The sequence below is a fragment of the Aquarana catesbeiana genome, linkage group LG05 (assembly GCF_042186555.1).
Source record: "Aquarana catesbeiana isolate 2022-GZ linkage group LG05, ASM4218655v1, whole genome shotgun sequence".
Classification (NCBI taxonomy): domain Eukaryota; kingdom Metazoa; phylum Chordata; class Amphibia; order Anura; family Ranidae; genus Aquarana; species Aquarana catesbeiana.
In genome coordinates this window covers 67,578,176-67,596,868 of record NC_133328.1, presented here as the reverse complement: position 1 = coordinate 67,596,868, position 18,693 = coordinate 67,578,176, and the positions used below count along the sequence as shown (strand labels likewise).

Below are 18,693 nucleotides of genomic sequence, written 5' to 3'. Positions count from 1 at the left end.
GCATTTAACGTTTTTGATCCATAAAAAAAAAAAGCCAACATGGAAAAACGCTAATAAAAGCTAAAAACGCTATTGCAAGAACGTTAAAAAAAAAAACTCACTGCAAAGCTACTGACGTTTTTATAATGTTATTTTAACATCCAGTGTGCATGAGGATGAAGATGCAGAGAAAGTGATGTAGCTTAGTGCCCCATTATCTTTGGGGTATTATACCTTGCAGGAGTACCACTGACCTCTATGGTGCACTGAGGATGTCATATACACACACACACAACATGCATGACTCTTTAAACAATTTGTTTTGATGGTCATTTAGCACACTGTTTGCCATTGCAGGCATAAAGCACCAAATTTGTTTCTCTTAATGCACATATACATTTACAATAATTGCTCATAAGGAGCTAAAGCAATCACTTGAATTGATTGTAACCCGATTTTAAAAAGGAGTTCAGGAAGTTTTATGGCAATTGAGAAGGACCCGAGTGTTGTGGTAGATCATAAACTTAATGATGGCTGCAGTTTCTAAAGCAAGCAAAGTTTTGTATTGGAGAGGTATAGACTCCAGAGAGGCAGGACAACCTTCATGACCAGGCCATTTTTTTTGCCTTTCGGCACTGCGCTACTTTGACAATTGCGCGGTCATGAACACTGTACCCAAACACGATTTATAGAATTTTTTTCCCCCATACAAATAGAGCTTTCTTTTGGGGGTATTTGATCACCGAGTTTTTACGATATATTAAAAACGAAAAGCCTGAAAATTTTTGGAGAGACTTTTTTTACTTTCTGCTTCAATAAAAAATTTAAAAAAAATGAACTATATAAATTCTGGCCAAAATGCATTCTGCTACAAAACATCCCAATAAGTGTATATTGATTGGTTTGTCTGACAGTTATAGCGCCTATGGTATATATACTGGATTTTTATTTTTGTATACACTATTAATGGTGGTGATCAGTGACTTATAATGGGACTTCGATACCGTGGCGGCCAATCTGACAACTGGGGGGAAATTGACAACCTGACATCACTACACTGATTAGTGCTGAAACTGGATAGAAAGGGGGTTAACATCTAGGGAAATCAAAGGGTTAAATGTGTGCCTGTGTGTTATATGTTTTGCTTTTACTAAGGATCTTTGTGGGGGTTCCCCCTACTTAGCAGGGGAAAAAAAAAAAACAGGAAGATCTCCTGTCAGTAAACAGAGCTCTGTACTGTTTACAATCAGAGCTCTGTTCCATGAATCACTGAGCCAATCAGCGGGCGGGTGCCGGCGGCCAATCACTGAGACCTGCAGATCGGCTTGTGCCGTCACAAATCACAGCACACCCAGGCCAGTGGGTAAGCGGATCATATACAAGGCAAGTGATGCAGTGCAGGGAGGCAGCTTTGCCACTGTACTAGTGCGTTAGGCGGTTTGCAAGTCTATATAGTGAACGTGGTGTTGAGTTATTCATTTTCAGGTCAATACCGTGGATAAGGGGGCACTCTTTACTTCTGGAGGAAAAGAGATTTAACCTCCACATACAGAAGGGCTTCTTCACAGTTAGAGCTGTGAAAATGTGGAATAGACTCCTTCAAGAACAAGCTCTGGCCAGCTTAGTAGCTCAAAGCTGGATGCATTCCTAAAATATGACTAGATATTAACATTTATAGGTAATAACACCAAGGGCAGTTGATCTGGGGAATATGCGCTTGCCTCCTGAGGTATCAGAGAGGAAGGAGTCTCTCCCCCCCCCCACCAACTGGAGAAAATTGGAATATACTTTATTGGAGTTTTTCTTTTTGTCCTCTGGATCCACTGTGGGTATAGGAATATGCGGATATTTAAACATTTTAACAGACAGCGAGCAAGCTTTAAGAAAATCCCTAACTGACCTCTGAAGCTGCGGGTATTTCAGAGCAATTCATTCTCAAATTCATAACAAGGGCACTCTGGTTGGATTGTAGTTCGGTTCTTAGCAACTTTATCACACTTTGCTTTCTTTTGGCCCCTGTCCAGCCTTATAACGTACACAAACAGCCATACTGAAAGGCATCCAAGTCACTTTAACCTTTTTTTATTTTTTTTTTTTATTTACAGAGTGGGCAAGACGGGGGAACATCAGAGGATGTGATGGTATGAAAAAAGACTTTCTTGGTAAAACAGGTCAGGGTTAGGACCTATAATATTATAACTGTCTGCATTACAATTAATCTCCTCACTGCCACATGGACCGGAAGTGATGTGAGAGTGTTATAGATGGCAAAAACTTGACAAATATTTACTCTTCCCAAGTATATTTAACCACTTGCCCAGCTTTATCACTTAGATATATGGTGGCAAAGCAGCTCTGCTGTGCCAGATCACATACTAGGTACGTGATCCGACAAGTCCGGGTAGGGGGCGCGCATGCGTATCACCAGCGACCTGGCAGTGCTGTGATTATACACAGCAGATGCCAATCAGTGAGTGCTGACCAATGGATGACCACCGCCACCCGTCCATGGTTGGGAAGACACACAGGACAGAGTTGTGCCTATGTAAACAATGCAGAGCTCTGTTCCATCAGCGGGGAAGTAATGGATTTTCTTTCCCTATAAAGCAGGGAACAAAATTAATCTCCTGCCTAATATGCCTGGAACACACAAGTTATGGTTGGAGCCGCTGTACCAACCATCCAAGGTTAGTACAGTGATCTCCCCTGCTGAGCTGCTGTGTTTTGACAGGGGGGGCACTCCCCCCCCCCAGAACACCCAGCCAATGGCAGCGCTAATTGGAGAGCACTGATCAGGAGTCAGTCTGCTGGGTTTCCAGCATGCACAGACCGACAAACACACGGGCCAAATGTTGGACGGTTTTTATTGAACCGACCGATGTCTCCTGACATTTGTGTGCACGGGGGGGCTTTAGTGAACGCAGCCCACACAGTACACTGGCTAGGCACACATTTAACCCTTTGATTGCCCTAGATGTTGAACCCCTTCCCAGCCAATGTCATTAGTACAGTGACAGTGCATATTTTTAGCACCGATCACGATATTCATGTCACTGGTACCCAAAAAGTATCAAAAAAGTGTCAGTGTCCAATTTTCTACCACAATAGCGCAGTACCGCTATAAGTCGCTGATATCACCAGCCCATTACAAAATATATATATATATATATATACACACACACACACATACACACACACACCAAAGTCTGCAGAAGCAATCATTTTTGCGCAAACCAATCATACGCTTATTGGGATTTATTTTTTAACAAAAATATGTAGCAGAATACATATTGACCGAAATTTATGAAGCATTTAAAAAAAAAATTATATTGGATATGTTTTATAGCAGAAAGTAAAGTGCAAAAAAAAAAAAAAAAAAACATAAAAACACCCCACAGTTGTGATCATAAACCACCAAAAGAAAACCACCATTTGTGGGGGGGGCAATTTTATTTAAGTACAGCATTACATTACCGCGCAATTGTCAATTAAAGTAACGCAGTGCCGTATCTCAAAAAAAATGGCCTGTCCTGAAGGGGGGTAAATTTTTTGGAGGTCAAGTGGTTTAAACTAGAGTTGAGCTTCATACGTTCAGCTGTGTGCATCTCTCAATCTGCTGGCCATTCTGGTGTGCTGTTTTTACCAACCTATTTCTCAAGAAATAGGTTGCAGGGGAAGTTACAGTTAATCATGTTAAAATTCTAAATCATGCATTTGATTACGGCAGTAACTCTTGTTGTAATCAATATACTGCAGCCAAGAACAGTGCCAGTGATTTGTTATCAATGCATTTAATTTATATTCACAGTGCAAAGTCACATGCCAGCAGATTTTCCTGGAAGTGCTGCACTCCTGTGCATCAATGTCCCACAACAGAAAACCATTAGAACCACTACATTGGTTCATTTTTCCCCAGATCATTCTATTTTCAAGAAAATGAACACAATTTCCATTGTAAAAATAAAAAAAATAAAAAACACATTTAATATATTGCAGCTTACCAATCAGATGTGGATTGTGTGCATTCATTTTTGGGATTTTTTTCCCCCCTCCGTTTTCCCCTGGTGATCTGGTCAGTAACACACCTCCTGTATTAGGGTACCCCCCACTCTGGACAAAGGAGCAACAAACACCTTTGGACAGCAGCTTTGCCAGTCGGGGGGGGGGGTTAGATGTCATGGCAGATGTAAATACATTAATAAGCTGAAGCCGAACTTCAACTAACACTTTATAAGCCGTCCTTTACCATTTTGGATAAAATTTTATATATATATATATATATATATATATATATATATATATATATATATATATATATATATATATATATATATATATATATATAAAATTTGTAATGGGCTGGTGATATCAGCGACTTATAGCGGTACTGCGCTATTGTGGTAGAAAATTGGACTAATATATATATATATATATATATATATATACATACACATACACACATACATACACACATACACACACAATAGGTGTGCACAGCCTATTGCATAATAAAAAAAAGCTCAAACACACTACCGATCACTAAATTACATATTTACTGGCCCCTTCCCCTACTTATCCTAAAACATCCCCGCAGCAACAGTTGGGGAGAGAGGAGAGGAGGAAAGCCGGTGGGGGGGAGCCAGGGCAGTAGGGGGAATCTGTGCTGCACAGGGCGATTAGGGTGTGCCTGGGCACACCTGGCACACCTTGTGCGCACGCCTATAATACACACACATAACTACATATATACAAAAGCTGACCATTGTAAGCACTCCTGTCAGTAGTAAATGGTTGGTCTCATCTCTGTAACTGCTACATCTGCAGGAGGGCTGTCTGGATCACAAAGTGAAACAGCTAGTAAGCTGCAACATAATAAAATTTTTGCTCTTGGGTTTAATACCACTTTAAAGCTGTTCTCCAGTCTACTAAATAATTATAAGCCAGCATGGTCTCAGAAGACGGCAGGGAAGGAGATGAGACCATCAAAACTAGGCAACGTCACCCCCCGAAGAAAAAATGGACAAATTTCGGGGGGGGGGGGGGGGGGATGCGGCTTAAAGTGGAACGTACCCTTTTGTTTAAAGAGGAAGTTGTGGGTTTTACTTCCTTTACTTCCTTACTCTGCAAAGTAATGTGCTAGTACTCATCCCATATTAGCACATTATGTGACACTCCCCTGCAAACGAAGCCCGCGCCGTCCCCGCTGCAGGCCGCATCCATGTTAGCCCCTCTTCTTACCGGGGCTGCAGACTCCGGCTCTGTAACTGGCCGCAGCCCCGTGACATCACTCCCGCACACTGGAGCCGCCAGTCACAGCACTTGCTCGTGAAGAAACAGCACAGGGCGAGAACAAAAAAAACAAAAAAAAAAAACAACAGTAAATATCTCCTAAACAGTGCACGTTTAGGAGATATTTTCAGTACCTATAGGTACGCCTTATTTTATGCCTACCTATAGGTACAACTTCCACAGAAGTTTACAACCTCTTTAAAGCACTGTTTTAAGAATAGCAAAGAAAGCCTGTTTGGTGAAAACTATTTTCTTTAGGCATATTGGCTAGTTGCCCATTGGGATTAGTCCAGCCCGAGACCTACAGGTCAAACATCCAGATGAAAATACTATTAACTTGCATTAAAAAAACAAAAAAATACCAAAAAACACATTTTTCTCTTTAGTAGACTCTTCACGGGACTACATGAAGAATAGCAAACAGAAATGACCTGTTTTGGGTGCTGAGGGATTAGAAGAATGGAGAACACTTTATTTTATTGATCAGCAATTACTAGAACTAGGTCTACCCACCCAACAGCCACCACCAAACCCCAAACCAATTGCAGATGGTTGTTTTTTCTTTTGCACAGGTGGTAAAAAAATATCATGTTTTTGGACAATCAGCAACTGACTTGACATATTATATGTCCATGGGGATTAAACATTGGTGACAGACTTACCCATGTAGCTAAAATACTGGGGGATGAGCAAATTACTTGGATGAGGAATTAAACATCTTTAACAATACAGAACAAGTCCAGTTGAATGTGACTACCAATAACTAACGTTATGATAGTAATTTTTTTACTGAAAGGAACAGTTTTATTGTCCTGACAAACGCATGATGCATTCATATAGCTGAAAGGATCCCAGTGGTGGTCATGATACATCCAAAGCCGTGAACTTGTTTTACATGAGGTTTTGAATATATATTATACTTGTCGAAAAGCGCCAAGTAGCCATATTAGGCTTGGCTCTACAAACACAGAGAATAATATCTACAAAAGGGATTCCTTTTGTACATGCCTCAATTAAATTTCGTCTCCATTTGTGGATGCCAGTACACCTGAGAAATGGTCATGCCTATACAATGGATGAACCATAGAAATGGCAGACTGGCCAATAAAAATCTTGGATGGACCCTATAATAAAGCACCACCTTCCTCATCGTGTTAAAACACAGAAAGAGGTAGATCTTCATACTGGTTTAAAGGTTTAGAAGAAATGGAATTTCCCAATTATTTACTATACAACTCTTAACTGGTACTCCTGCATGATCTAAAGATGAGGGAACCTAGAGAGGAATGTCAAAGATATTGAGTAAAACCCCTTTCACACTGGGGCCGCAGCAGCACTAAAGCGCTGCTCGTTTTAGCTGCGCTTTAGCGCTGTTTAATCAGCGCTTTTCGGCCGCTAGCGGGACGCTTTAAACCCCAAAGGGGTTAAAAACTCCTGCGTTGCGTCGCTTCTGAATCGCTTTTAAGGCGCTCCGGAAGCACTGCCCATTCATTGCAATGCTGGAGGAAAGCCTGATGCACTTTGCAAGAAACCTCAGCCTAGGGAGAAGATCTGTATCTCAGGCAAGGCTGGCACTACCGCTAGGTGAACAAAAGTGGCCTAGGGCGCAGCCGCTGGTTTGCTCCGGCGCAAGGACTTAGATAAGCTAAGGGGGGGGGGGGGGTTAATGCCCAGTTAGTTCCTGCTGTTGTCACTGAGCTTCAGCAATCAGATCGGTCAGAGAATATAGGTTGAGCGGTGTGGTCCCCAGACTTTCCCCTCCTCCATTCTTGCCCTCCTTCTTCTCTGAAATTCAGGGCCTGGGGGTGGGGCAAGCAAGTTGATTGGCTGCTAGGACATCGGCAGTTGAAACAACCAACCACGTGGAGGGGGCAAGGATGGAACTTCCTCCATCAGACCTACCTGGCCAGGAAGTGACACCACTGCAGGCAGGAAAACTGGGACACAGGGCGGGCTCTGCACAGATGTTCCAGGCTGACCAGCGGCACTGAGGGACTCCGGTGAACTGAATATCCTGCTGCTGGTACCTTTAAAAAAATGTCTTCCCACCTCACCTTCTCTCTTCCAGGTATAGAACCTCCCTCCATCCTTTGCTAATCACTGTACCTCCCTGTCAGCCACCTAACCCCCCAGATTCCACAACACCCACTTCCCACTCATTCCACCTCTCCTACCCACCTAAACAAAAGCACCCCATTCTTCCCTGCTTGTCACGCTGGAAGTGCATTAGTCTGCTGACCTATGGAAAAAAATGTACTCCCTATGTGGTTGGTATCTTCTTTCATTTGTTATTAAAGTGGTATTCCTGCTTAACCATAACTAGTCTCAAAAGTGTCACCCCCCCCCCCCTCCACTTACTACTGACCCCTGAACGGTGTCCCTTTAAGACACGGCCAATATTAAAGCACAATGAGAACCACACCCACACTTTTTTGTGATTACCCCAAATAGCATCAATGAAGTCTCAGCTGTAGCAATACACACAGACATGACACTCGCATGGTGAATTTTTCCATGAATGATACAATAGGCCTCTTCTGTAACGTAGGCTCATACTCCACAATGAGATATTTGCTGTTGGTCATATATAGGTATCAATGGAGAATTTGTGCAAAAATGCCATATATACAGCCTTTTGATATATACATACAATAAGCAGCACATGTCCACAGCACACACAGGGAAAATATCAGTAATTCTAAGATGTGCTTCTATCATACACATCTAATACTGAACCAGAAAAAGGCCAAAGAAATTACGATCTAGCAGTGATCAGTGTTTTATTCTGGAGAGGGAATTACCCCATTTAGATTAAACCAGCTTTCATGGCATATACACAAAGGAAACCAAAGTCCAAGGCTGTCAAACTGGTATACCACTGGGCAGGGTCAGAAGCCTTTACACTCTGCTTGGCGGTACACCACCACCATACTGAATCAGTGACATAATTCAGATGTACTCTGATAACCCCAAAGTAAAGTTGTATCACTGCACTCCAGAAACCCCAAGGAAAACCATTGCTGAGATGAGCAAAATTCATCTCACACACAGCCCCCCAGGCTGCACAGTCTACTCATTACTGGCAAAAGGACAATGTACAAAAATGCTGGAGCTTTTCACAGGTGCTGCCCATGATTTTGATTGGCCCAGGTGTTTTTTTTTCCTTTTCATAGGTGGTGTCATCAAGAATAAAGGCTAAGGCTGGGTTCACACTGGTCCGACAAACGCTCCGACATTGGGAGCTCATGTCGCATGACGTGTGAAATTTAATGTTTCCCTATGGGAGCCGTCCTAACTGGTCCGACACAAGTCGTTCCGACTTTAGAAATGCTCCCTGTACTACTTTGGTCCGACTTTGATCCTACTTCAGTCTATTGACTATCATTGAAGTCGGATCAAAGTCGGATTGCCGTCTTGCATGATCCGACTTTGGCACGCGACTTGTGCTCAGATGTTCTTGAGGGGGAACTCCGCGCCAAATTTTAAATAAAAAACCGGCATGGGTTCCCCCTCCAAGAGCATACCAGGCCCTTGGGTCTGGTATGGACCTTGAGGGGAACCCCCTACGCCGATAAAAACGGCGTGGGGGTCCCCCCCAATCCATACCAGACCCTTATCCGAGCACGCAGCCCGGCCGGACAGGAATGGGGGTGGGGACGAGCGAGCGCCCCCCCCCCTCCTGAGCCGTACCAGGCCGCATGCCCTCAACATGGGGGGTTGGTGCTTTGGGGGAGGGGGCGCGCTGCGGCCCCCCACCCCAAAGCACCTTGTCCCCATGTTGATGAGGACAAGGGCCTCTTCCCGACAACCCTGGCCGTTGGTTGTCGGGGTCTGCGGGCGGGGGGCTTATCGGAATCCGGGAGCCCCCTTTAATAAGGGAGCCCCCAGATCCCGGCCCCCCACCCTATGTGAATGAGTATGGGGTACAGCGTACCCCTACCCATTCACCTAGGAAAAAAGTGTCAATTTAAAAAAAAAAACACTACACAGATTTTTAAAGCATTTTATTAGACAGCTCCGGGGGTCTTCTTCCGACTTCGGGGGTCTCTCCGGTTCTTCTCCACGCTCTCCGGATCTTCTGCCGGGCTCCTCCGCTCTCTTCTGCTCTTTTGCCGCTCTTTTGCTAAAGCGGAGGAGCCCGGTCTTCAATCTTCTGCCTTCTGCCTTCTGCCCTCTTCTCCTGATGTTGACACGACGCTCTCCGGGGCTAGAATGCTCTCTGTGCGCTCTGCTCTGACTTATATAGGCGGTGACCCCGCCCCCTTATGCCGTCACAGTCCCTGGGCATGCTGGGACTGTGACGTTTTAGGGGGCGTGGTCATCGGGTGATGACCACGCCCCCTAAAACGTCACAGTCCCAGCATGCCCAGGGACTGTGACGGCATAAGGGGGCGGGGTCACCGCCTATATAAGTCAGAGCAGAGCGCACAGAGAGCATTCTAGCCCCGGAGAGCGTCGTGTCAACATCAGGAGAAGAGGGCAGAAGGCAGAAGGCAGAAGATTGAAGACCGGGCTCCTCCGCTTTAGCAAAAGAGCGGCAAAAGAGCAGAAGAGAGCGGAGGAGCCCGGCAGAAGATCCGGAGAGCGTGGAGAAGAACCGGAGAGACCCCCGAAGTCGGAAGAAGACCCCCGGAGCTGTCTAATAAAATGCTTTAAAAATCTGTGTAGTGTTTTTTTTTTAAATTGACACTTTTTTCCTAGGTGAATGGGTAGGGGTACGTTGTACCCCATACTCATTCACATAGGGTGGGGGGCCGGGATCTGGGGGCTCCCTTATTAAAGGGGGCTCCCGGATTCCGATAAGCCCCCCGCCCGCAGACCCCGACAACCAACGGCCAGGGTTGTCGGGAAGAGGCCCTTGTCCTCATCGACATGGGGACAAGGTGCTTTGGGGTGGGGGGGCCGCAGCGCGCCCCCCTCCCCCAAGGCACCACCCCCCATGTTGAGGGCATGCGGCCTGGTACGGTTCAGGAGGGGGGGGGGCGCTCGCTCGTCCCCACCCCCATTCCTGTCCGGCCGGGCTGCGTGCTCGGATAAGGGTCTGGTATGGATTGGGGCGACCCCCCACGCCGTTTTTTCGGCGTAGGGGGTTCTCCTCAAGGTCCATACCAGACCCAAGGGCCTGGTATGCCTCTGGAGGGGGAACCCATGCCGGTTTTTTATTTAAAATTTGGCGCGGAGTTCCCCCCTAAAGATTCATACCAAACACAGTGCCGGCATTGGCGGGGATCCAAGTCGGATCCCCGTTCATTGAAAGTCGGACACATGCCGGCTTCATGTCGCAGGGCAAAGTCGGATCCAAAGTAGGACGGCTGTCGTGTCGCACCAGTGTGAACCCAGCCTCAAAGCAGATATACTGTAGATAAAAGATAAAAAATGTCATGCATTCTTACATTGGTTACAATTAGAGCATATTCAGAGCTTTCTCAACACATCACATAACACTTAAGTAGCAAATCTCAAGTTCTAAACTGTAAATACAGAAATCACGCTTACCCTTGCCTTGAATCAGACTGCTGCTGTGTTTCTAGAGAGGAAATGTTTGGGGACGAAGGACGCTTTGGAGAGGTCTGTGAACCCCTTCTAGGAAACTTTGGTGATCTCGGTGCCTCCCCTAGGTGGTTTCCTTGCCTGGACGGAGCTATTGGACTGGGGCCATCTGTCTGTGTGATTCCATGGAACTGGTTGTTGTTTTCTAGGTTCTGCAGTGCATCTCTGGTCATCAAATTCTCATTAATGTCATGGTGTTTACTGTCCGTGGGACGCACTCTTCTTTCCGGACGGTAAAAATAATCAGAACTGTTATCTTTAGATTCATCGTCTTTGAACACTCCAGAACTCTTCTCCGAGGTCTCGCTGTCCTTTCTTGTACGTGCATACCTGGACTGATATTCCGAATCTGCTTCAGAGTCAAAGGGAAGTCCGTATTTCTCTGCCAACTGGCGTCTGCGTTCTGCTTTGTACCTAGCTATGCGCTCTGCTTTGGATTCCTGTTCATGTACATCCATACTTGGAATACTGGAGGTCTCAGACAGATTGTCTGCTGGCTGTTGGGGATATCTTAGTCTAGAATGTGCCTCTATAGAAGACTCTGAAGCTGCATCATCATTATTGTGACCTTAAAAAAACAAAAAAATAGACATCTTGCTGAAAAGCATAGTTTAGAAATTACTATTTAAAAATAGTCTACTTTATGTAATGGGTCAGATCAACCAAAAAACTGTTAGTTTAGCTCTTGGTGGATGCTGCAGAATGCAATTACCCACTGGTTTCTTTCATATCTTGCAGACTCCAGTGGTAAAATGTCTATGCTTAAACTTGTTGTAAAGACAAGAGGCTTTTTACCTTAATGGATTCTCTGCATTAAGGTATAAACCCTTCTGCGATCAGTCCCCACCCCTCCCCCCAAAAACTTACCCAAGCCCAATCTTGATCCAGCCCTTCGCCCGAGAGCAGCAGCGCCCTTCTCTTGCGCTCCTCACTGGACATGAAGGCAACAGCGGGATCCATTGGCCCATGTTGCTGTCAATCAAATCCTGAGGGGAGAGCGCGGGGGGGGGGGTCTGCGTAGTGCTGTGTCAATGGGCACACACAGCAAAGCTCAGGATCAGCACCGGCAGGGGACCCCAGAAACCATACCCATGCACAGAAGCTTTAGAATCACCTTAAAGTGGTATTAAACACAAATAGTTACTCAGTAACTATGGTTAACATCCCAAAAAAGGCACAATTAAGCTCTTCTAAATGAGTCCATGGACAATATCCCCAAACACACCCAGCAGCTGATCTTTTACATGTTTTTGGCAGTTAAAATAGCCATAGCCACTGCTTGGAAGTCACCAGTTGTAAATATTGCAATTATAAGGCATAAGCTCACTTGAATTATGTTGAATGAAAAGATGGTTAGCATCCTCCAAGATAAACAGAATTTTAGATGGTTTGGGATCTGTGGCTTTGATACTTTACAAGTTCCATCCTCAAATACTAGACTACATTAAGGTAAGAAACCTTAAGGGCTTTATAATCACTAGAAGTGACCTTCACAAGGTAATTTAGATTAGGAAGAATATACAAAACTGCAAGGTAGGAATGACCAGGACCTAGGTCAGTGATAGCAAACCTTGGCACCCCAGATGTTTTGGAACTACATTTCCCATGATGCTCAACTACACTGCAGAGTGCATGAGCATCATGGGAAATGTAGTTCCAAAACATCTGGGGTGCCAAGGTTCGCTATCACTGACCTTGGTCATCTCACCCTTAGATTATCCAAAAAAATATAGGATGACAGCAGAAGACTCAAATACATCTGCCAGTTTAGAACCAGTTGGACCACAGAATCTCTAGTCTTAACCAGAAAGCAATGACTCTGATCTCCTCACCACCACTAACCCCTAGCTGCATGTGGGGTGCAGTACTGTGCTATATATTACTTTCTTTAAGCTGGCATCTAACAGACCCTCCCTTCCATGTCGAAAAGGTAGCCAGGGGGAAGAAGGGTGTTGTCAAGGCATCCAATTTAGGACACTGACCAGTTCTAAAACAACATTTGTTCATGAGGTATACAATTACCCCAATATTGTACAACTGTACACTTATTTTACATTTGTAATTCTCCATATACAATTTTCTCTGATTCTGAAGTTATGTGGTTGGCCTTGACATATAAACCGACATCTATGAGGTTCTTGTGAGATGCAAGGTGCATGACCTGCAGTTTTAGGCAGTCAAGTATATGTTGCTATAAACTGCGTGAGTGTACAGACATGAAAACCAGTGGCTGGGGCAAAGAAGCATTGAGAAGTTCGGAGCAATCATGGGGAGAAAGAATGGGCATATAACTGGTAAAGTGAAAGGTGCAGTACAAAGCTACAATAGGTAGAAAATGTGAAAAAGAAAAAAAAAAAGAAAAAGAAAAAAAAAAAGGGGGGGGTCTGGCTTTTAATACAGTTCAATACAAAAAAAAAAAAAAAAAAACCAGTGACAACTACAAACATAGGAGCACCAATTTTAAGAGCTGCCTTTATTGGTATTCAATAAAAATGGTTGTTTCTAACTGCAAGGAAATGGGAAAGATCTCCACTGGTGGTTTAATACCAAACATCAGGAATTACCACACCTGGCACTATGGCTAGTAAATTAATTGTGTCAGGGGAATGGCTACTGTTTTTCAATGTTCAGCAAGGACAGCATGAAAAATGTGAAGCAGTGCTGGTCTCCACCAGCTTAAAAGCAGCAGAGCCTGATAGAGAGGCTTGCCCCTTCCTAGGTAAAGTGGAGCATCTCCTTAAGTTAGACCTGCTTTGCAGTTTCATACCTATGAGTGGACTATAGGCATCTGTTGCTCTCATGTATCTCGGCGTGTCTTCCTCTAACAGTCTATTTTGCAACATTATTGGCGGTGCTTCATTTTCAATGCCTTCCAAGCGCCTCGCAATTCTTTCCTTTCTGTAAAAGAAAACAATGTTGCTGATTCCTGAAAACTCTCCAATGACACACAGGACGAGTCAAGGCCAGGGGCAGAGCTTACCTCTTCATTTCTGTGAAAACTTTTCTGCTGGGTTCAAACAGTTTTCTTAACTCTGAAACTAAAGTAACAGGGGATCTTTGTGAGGAGCAGTAAACTAAAAAACATATACATCTGTGCACACAAAGTATTTAAATGATAGATATAGAATCTCTCTAGCTTATGTAGTCACATGAAAAAGAGTGTAAGAGTGTGTGTGTGTAAGAGTGTGTGTTATGCCATGTACACACGAGCGGACTTTACGGCAGACTTTGTCCGGCGGACTTTGACGGACTTTACGACGGACTTTCCGAATGAACGGACTTGCCTACATACGGTCAACCAACGTCCGACGGATTCGTACATGATGACGTACGACCGAACTAAAACAAGGAAGTTCATCGCCAATAGCTGCCCTAGCGTCGGTTTTTGTTCGTCGGACTAGCATACAGACGAGTGGACTTTTCGACCGCACTCGAGTCCGTCAAAAAGATTTGAAACATCATTTCTAGGTCTGTCGAACTTTTGGAGAAAAAAGTCCGCTTGAGCCCACACACGATCGAATTGTCCGACGGACTCCGGTCCGCCCGACCAAGTATGCCGTAAAGTCCGGTCGTGTCTACGCGGCATAAGAGTGTGTGTGTGTAAGTGTAAGAGTGTGTGTGTGTGTGTGTGTGTGTAAGTGTAAGAGTGTGTGTGTGTGTGTAAGAGTGTGTGTGTGTGTAAGTGTAAGAGTGTGTGTAAGTGTAAGAGTGTGTGTAAGTGTAAGAGTGTGTGTGTGTGTGTGTGTGTGTGTGTAAGTGTGTGTGTGTGTGTGTAAGTGTAAGAGTGTGTGTGTGTGTGTGTAAGTGTAAGAGTGTGTGTGTAAGAGTGCGTGTGTAAGAGTGCGTGTGTGTGCGTGTGTGTGTGTAAGAGAGTGCGTGTGTGTGTGTAAGAGAGTGTGTGTGTGTGTGTAAGAGTGTGTGTGTGTGTGTAAGAGAGTGTGTGTGTGTGTGTAAGAGTGTGTGTGTGTGTGTAAGAGTGTGTGTGTGTGTGTAAGAGTGTGTGTGTGTGTGTGTGTGTGTGTGTGTGTGTAAGAGAGTGTGTGTGTGTGTGTGTAAGAGAGTGTGTGTGTGTGTGTGTAAGAGAGTGTGTGTGTGTGTGTGTGTAAGAGAGTGTGTGTGTGTGTGTATAAGAGAGTGTGTGTGTGTGTAAGAGAGTGTGTGTGTGTGTAAGAGAGTGTGTGTGTGTGTAAGAAAGTGTGTGTGTGTGTAAGAAAGTGTGTGTGTGTGTGTGTGTGTGTAAGAGAGTGTGTGTGTAAGAGAGTGTGTGTGTAAGAGAGTGTGTGTGTAAGAGAGTGTGTGTGTAAGAGAGTGTGTGTGTAAGAGAGTGTGTGTGTAAGAGAGTGTGTGTGTAAGAGAGTGTGTGTGTAAGAGAGTGTGTGTGTGTAAGAGAGTGTGTGTGTGTAAGAGAGTGTGTGTGTGTAAGAGAGTGTGTGTGTAAGAGAGTGTGTGTGTAAGAGAGTGTGTGTGTAAGAGAGTGTGTGTGTAAGAGAGTGTGTGTGTGTGTGTAAGAGAGTGTGTGTGTGTAAGAGAGTGTGTGTGTGTAAGAGAGTGTGTGTGTGTGTAAGAGAGTGTGTGTGTGTGTAAGAGAGTGTGTAAGAGTGTGTGTGTGTGTGTAAGAGTGTGTGTGTGTGTAAGAGTGTGTGTGTGTGTAAGAGTGTGTGTAAGAGTGTGTGTAAGAGTGTGTGTAAGAGTGTGTGTGTGTGTGTGTGTGTGTGTGTGTATAAGAGTGTGTGTGTGTGTGTGAGTCCATGCGTGCAAGTGCGTGTTCTAATGGGGTTGGTTTTAAAGTTTATGTCAAGAGAATACATTTTTTCTTTGTTCTTTCTGTATAGTAAAACCATTGTCAATATACAGAAAGTGAGGAAAGATCTCCCCAACAAAGCCCCAGATAGCTGTAACCAGATAGAGGCTCAAATCCTTCTCAACTATTAAAAAAAAAAAACATTTTTAGATCAAAATACAATTTAACTGCAAGGATATAAAGTATGCTAAATAGAAAGTACTGAATTAGTTTTTTGTCATATTGCTGTACTGGTCTCTAGTAGGGCCAGAGAGAGGTCACTGGTCTCTAGGGCTGCAACTAACGATTATTTTCATTCTAGATTAGTTGCTTTTCTGCAGCTTCTCCATTGAAGTATATTGAACAAAAAAAAAAAAAGCACCGTTTTGCATTGAAAAAAGTCCTTGAACCTTTCCAAAGGATACGCAGCAGCTGAAAAAAAAAAGCATATATGTACAAGTGTCCCATAGGAAACAAGGATAATCGATCTGTAGAGCGTTTCTGCAAAAAGCATCAAAAACCACAGAGGTGGGAACCAGGCCTAAGACGTTTAGTAGCAGCATGCTTTTTTGTATCACCTGTCATCATGGGGTTTAAAAAGGTTAAATTTAGCCCTTTATAGTACAAAAACAACAGATAATCGCTACTATAAGGGGGTAATTTATACTGTGAAACAGTGAAAGTAATATATATTACTTTTATTATATATGTAATAATAAATATGCCCAGAAATAGAATATATGGGCAATATAACCGAGTCAGACATGAAGCTATATGTAGTATGGAGGGGGGGGGGGATATAAATCTTTTATACTAAAGTTTTCATGGCTATGATCATTTTATATATAGCATAATGCTCAATACTGGTAAAAGTTTACTTTAAATGAAATTGTAATGCCTTCTATTAACTCCAGTCTAGCAGCTTCCAGCTTCTCTGGGTTCAGATTCTGATCTTCCCTGCACAGTCTTTAAAGTGATTTTTTATTTTTATTAATCAAACATGTTATACTTACCTGCTCTGTGTAATAGTTTTGCACAGAGCAGCCCTGATTTTCCTTTTCTGGGGTCCCCATCGGCACTTTAGGCTCCTCCTGCCTTCAGAGTGCCCCAATAGCAAGCTGCAAAGTATAGTATAGAGAGCCCCCTATAGCAAGGTAAAAACACTTCTGCCTTTAGAACCACTCACTTTCTGCCCAGGACTACATGTCCCATGAGGCATTGCTCCTCACACATTCACAAGTTCTCAGGCACTTACTGACATATATGGATGTAGAACTGAGCTGTATGTGTGCTGCATTATATTACCTGATATGTAAACAAATAATGCATTCTGTATGCAGGACAACTAATTGGCTGATCAATTATGAAAATAGTTGACAACTATTTTCATAAACGATTAGTTGTTTCGGCCCCACTGGTCGCTAGTAGAGCAAGAGAGGTCACTGTTTGCTAGGAAATAAGCAACAAGCGTCCTCAGCGATGGCACTGGTCTCTTGCAAATGAGCAGCCTGTATACTTGGGCATGTTGCAGATCTCTGCTGAATGGACAGGTCATGTTCTCAGGGCATGGCTAATCTCTAGTGAATTGATAGGCTGTGGTCTGAGATGTCTTATCCCCAGTGAATAGATGTGCATTCTTAGTGACTTGACTGATCACATTTAAAAAAAAAAAAAAAAAAAAAACAGCAATGTGATGTGTCTGATCTCTAGCGAATAAATAGGCTGTGTTTTCAGTGCTGTGTCTAGTCTCCAGTAAATGGATAGGCTGTGGTCTCAGTGCTGTGTCTGGTCTCCACTAAATGGATAGGTTACATTCTCAGCGCTGTCTGGTCACCAGTAAATAAATAGCCCATGTTCCCAATGTCGCAGCTGATCTGTAGGGAAGGGATAGGCGGTGTTCTCAATTCAGTGATCTGTAGAAAATGCATAGGGTGTTTTCAGTATCGATCGTATTGGCTGCATTATCTAGTTGAAGTTCATTGCATCAACTTGACTTGTTCTGTAAACGTAAGACATTTTGTAACTTGTCAAAACTACCTGTTCAGTTCTAATGAGCGTCAGGAAAATACTGCAGCATTTATATCCAAAACAGGTAGTACCGACTACTTAATCCAATTACCATGGAAAGGCAGATGTTATTGTCCATGTACAGGATGGGAGGAAAACTGTGGAGCCACCCTATTCTAGTTACACAATCCTCATCTTTGGTGTACGGAAATCTTCAGGTTAATCCTTCAATTTACACGGCAGGTGTGAACGGTTGTCAAAACACTGGGGTAGAGATGTTAAAATGGTTCATGTGGAAGACTGGCCTCTGTTCAGCGATAGTGGTTTCAGCTTGATCTAGTTGGAATCTTTCACACCTCTTGTAAACCAGTTGTCCTCTGTCCATAAAGTGAACCTCGGTCTTCAAAAGAATGCTGCTTGACTTAAGGTATAGGGAAAACTGCATCAAGACCTGTAAAATTTACCATCCTTTGCTGGGGCATTAGTTTGTTGAGAGGAGGCTTGGACAAGCTGCAAAATGCCTTCAACATTCCAGAACAAGTTCAGTTGAAAGCGACCAACTACAATTAGATATATCTTGTCCTGGATAAATGAGAACCTTCAACGACATAGGCTGCATTCTTAGTGACGTGGCTGATGTGTAGCAAATGAATAGGCCATGTTCCCAGTGGCATAGTCGATCAATAGTAAATGGACAGGCTGTGTTCTCATTAAAAAAGTTGGTCAGTACTCGGTAGTAAATGGATAGGCTGAATTCTACATATTGTAGCTCCACTCTTATGTGAATGGATGAATGACAATTACGTCAGAGGCAGCAATATGGCTGCAATAGATCAGGGGTAAGTGGTGGTAGTGTTCAACATCTCATATAGATATAGCCATCTCAGCAAAATACACAGCAGATTATCACATAAACAAAGCCCTAATTAGTAAATACGATTGAAAAAAATTTGAGAATGTTGAGTGATTTACTGTCTGCAATGGATACTGGTAAAAGTATACAAAACAAATATTGTATACATTTCTTCAAGATTTAGTTAGATATTTTAGAACACTGTAAGATAGTATTCAGCACACCAAAAAGTATA

At 43.6% G+C, this 18,693-nt stretch overlaps 1 protein-coding gene across 1 annotated transcript in view; it reads right to left on the bottom strand.

Annotated features, from left to right (window-relative positions):
* SVIL (supervillin) overlaps positions 1-18,693 on the bottom strand; it is a gene marked incomplete in the record, with an annotated part of 193,364 nt that overhangs the window by 142,497 nt on the left and 32,174 nt on the right. Inside the window, 3 exon segments of the mRNA XM_073629849.1 lie at positions 10,765-11,386; positions 13,586-13,716; positions 13,799-13,856. Of these exon segments, the coding sequence (XP_073485950.1) occupies positions 10,765-11,386; positions 13,586-13,716; positions 13,799-13,856 (811 nt within the window).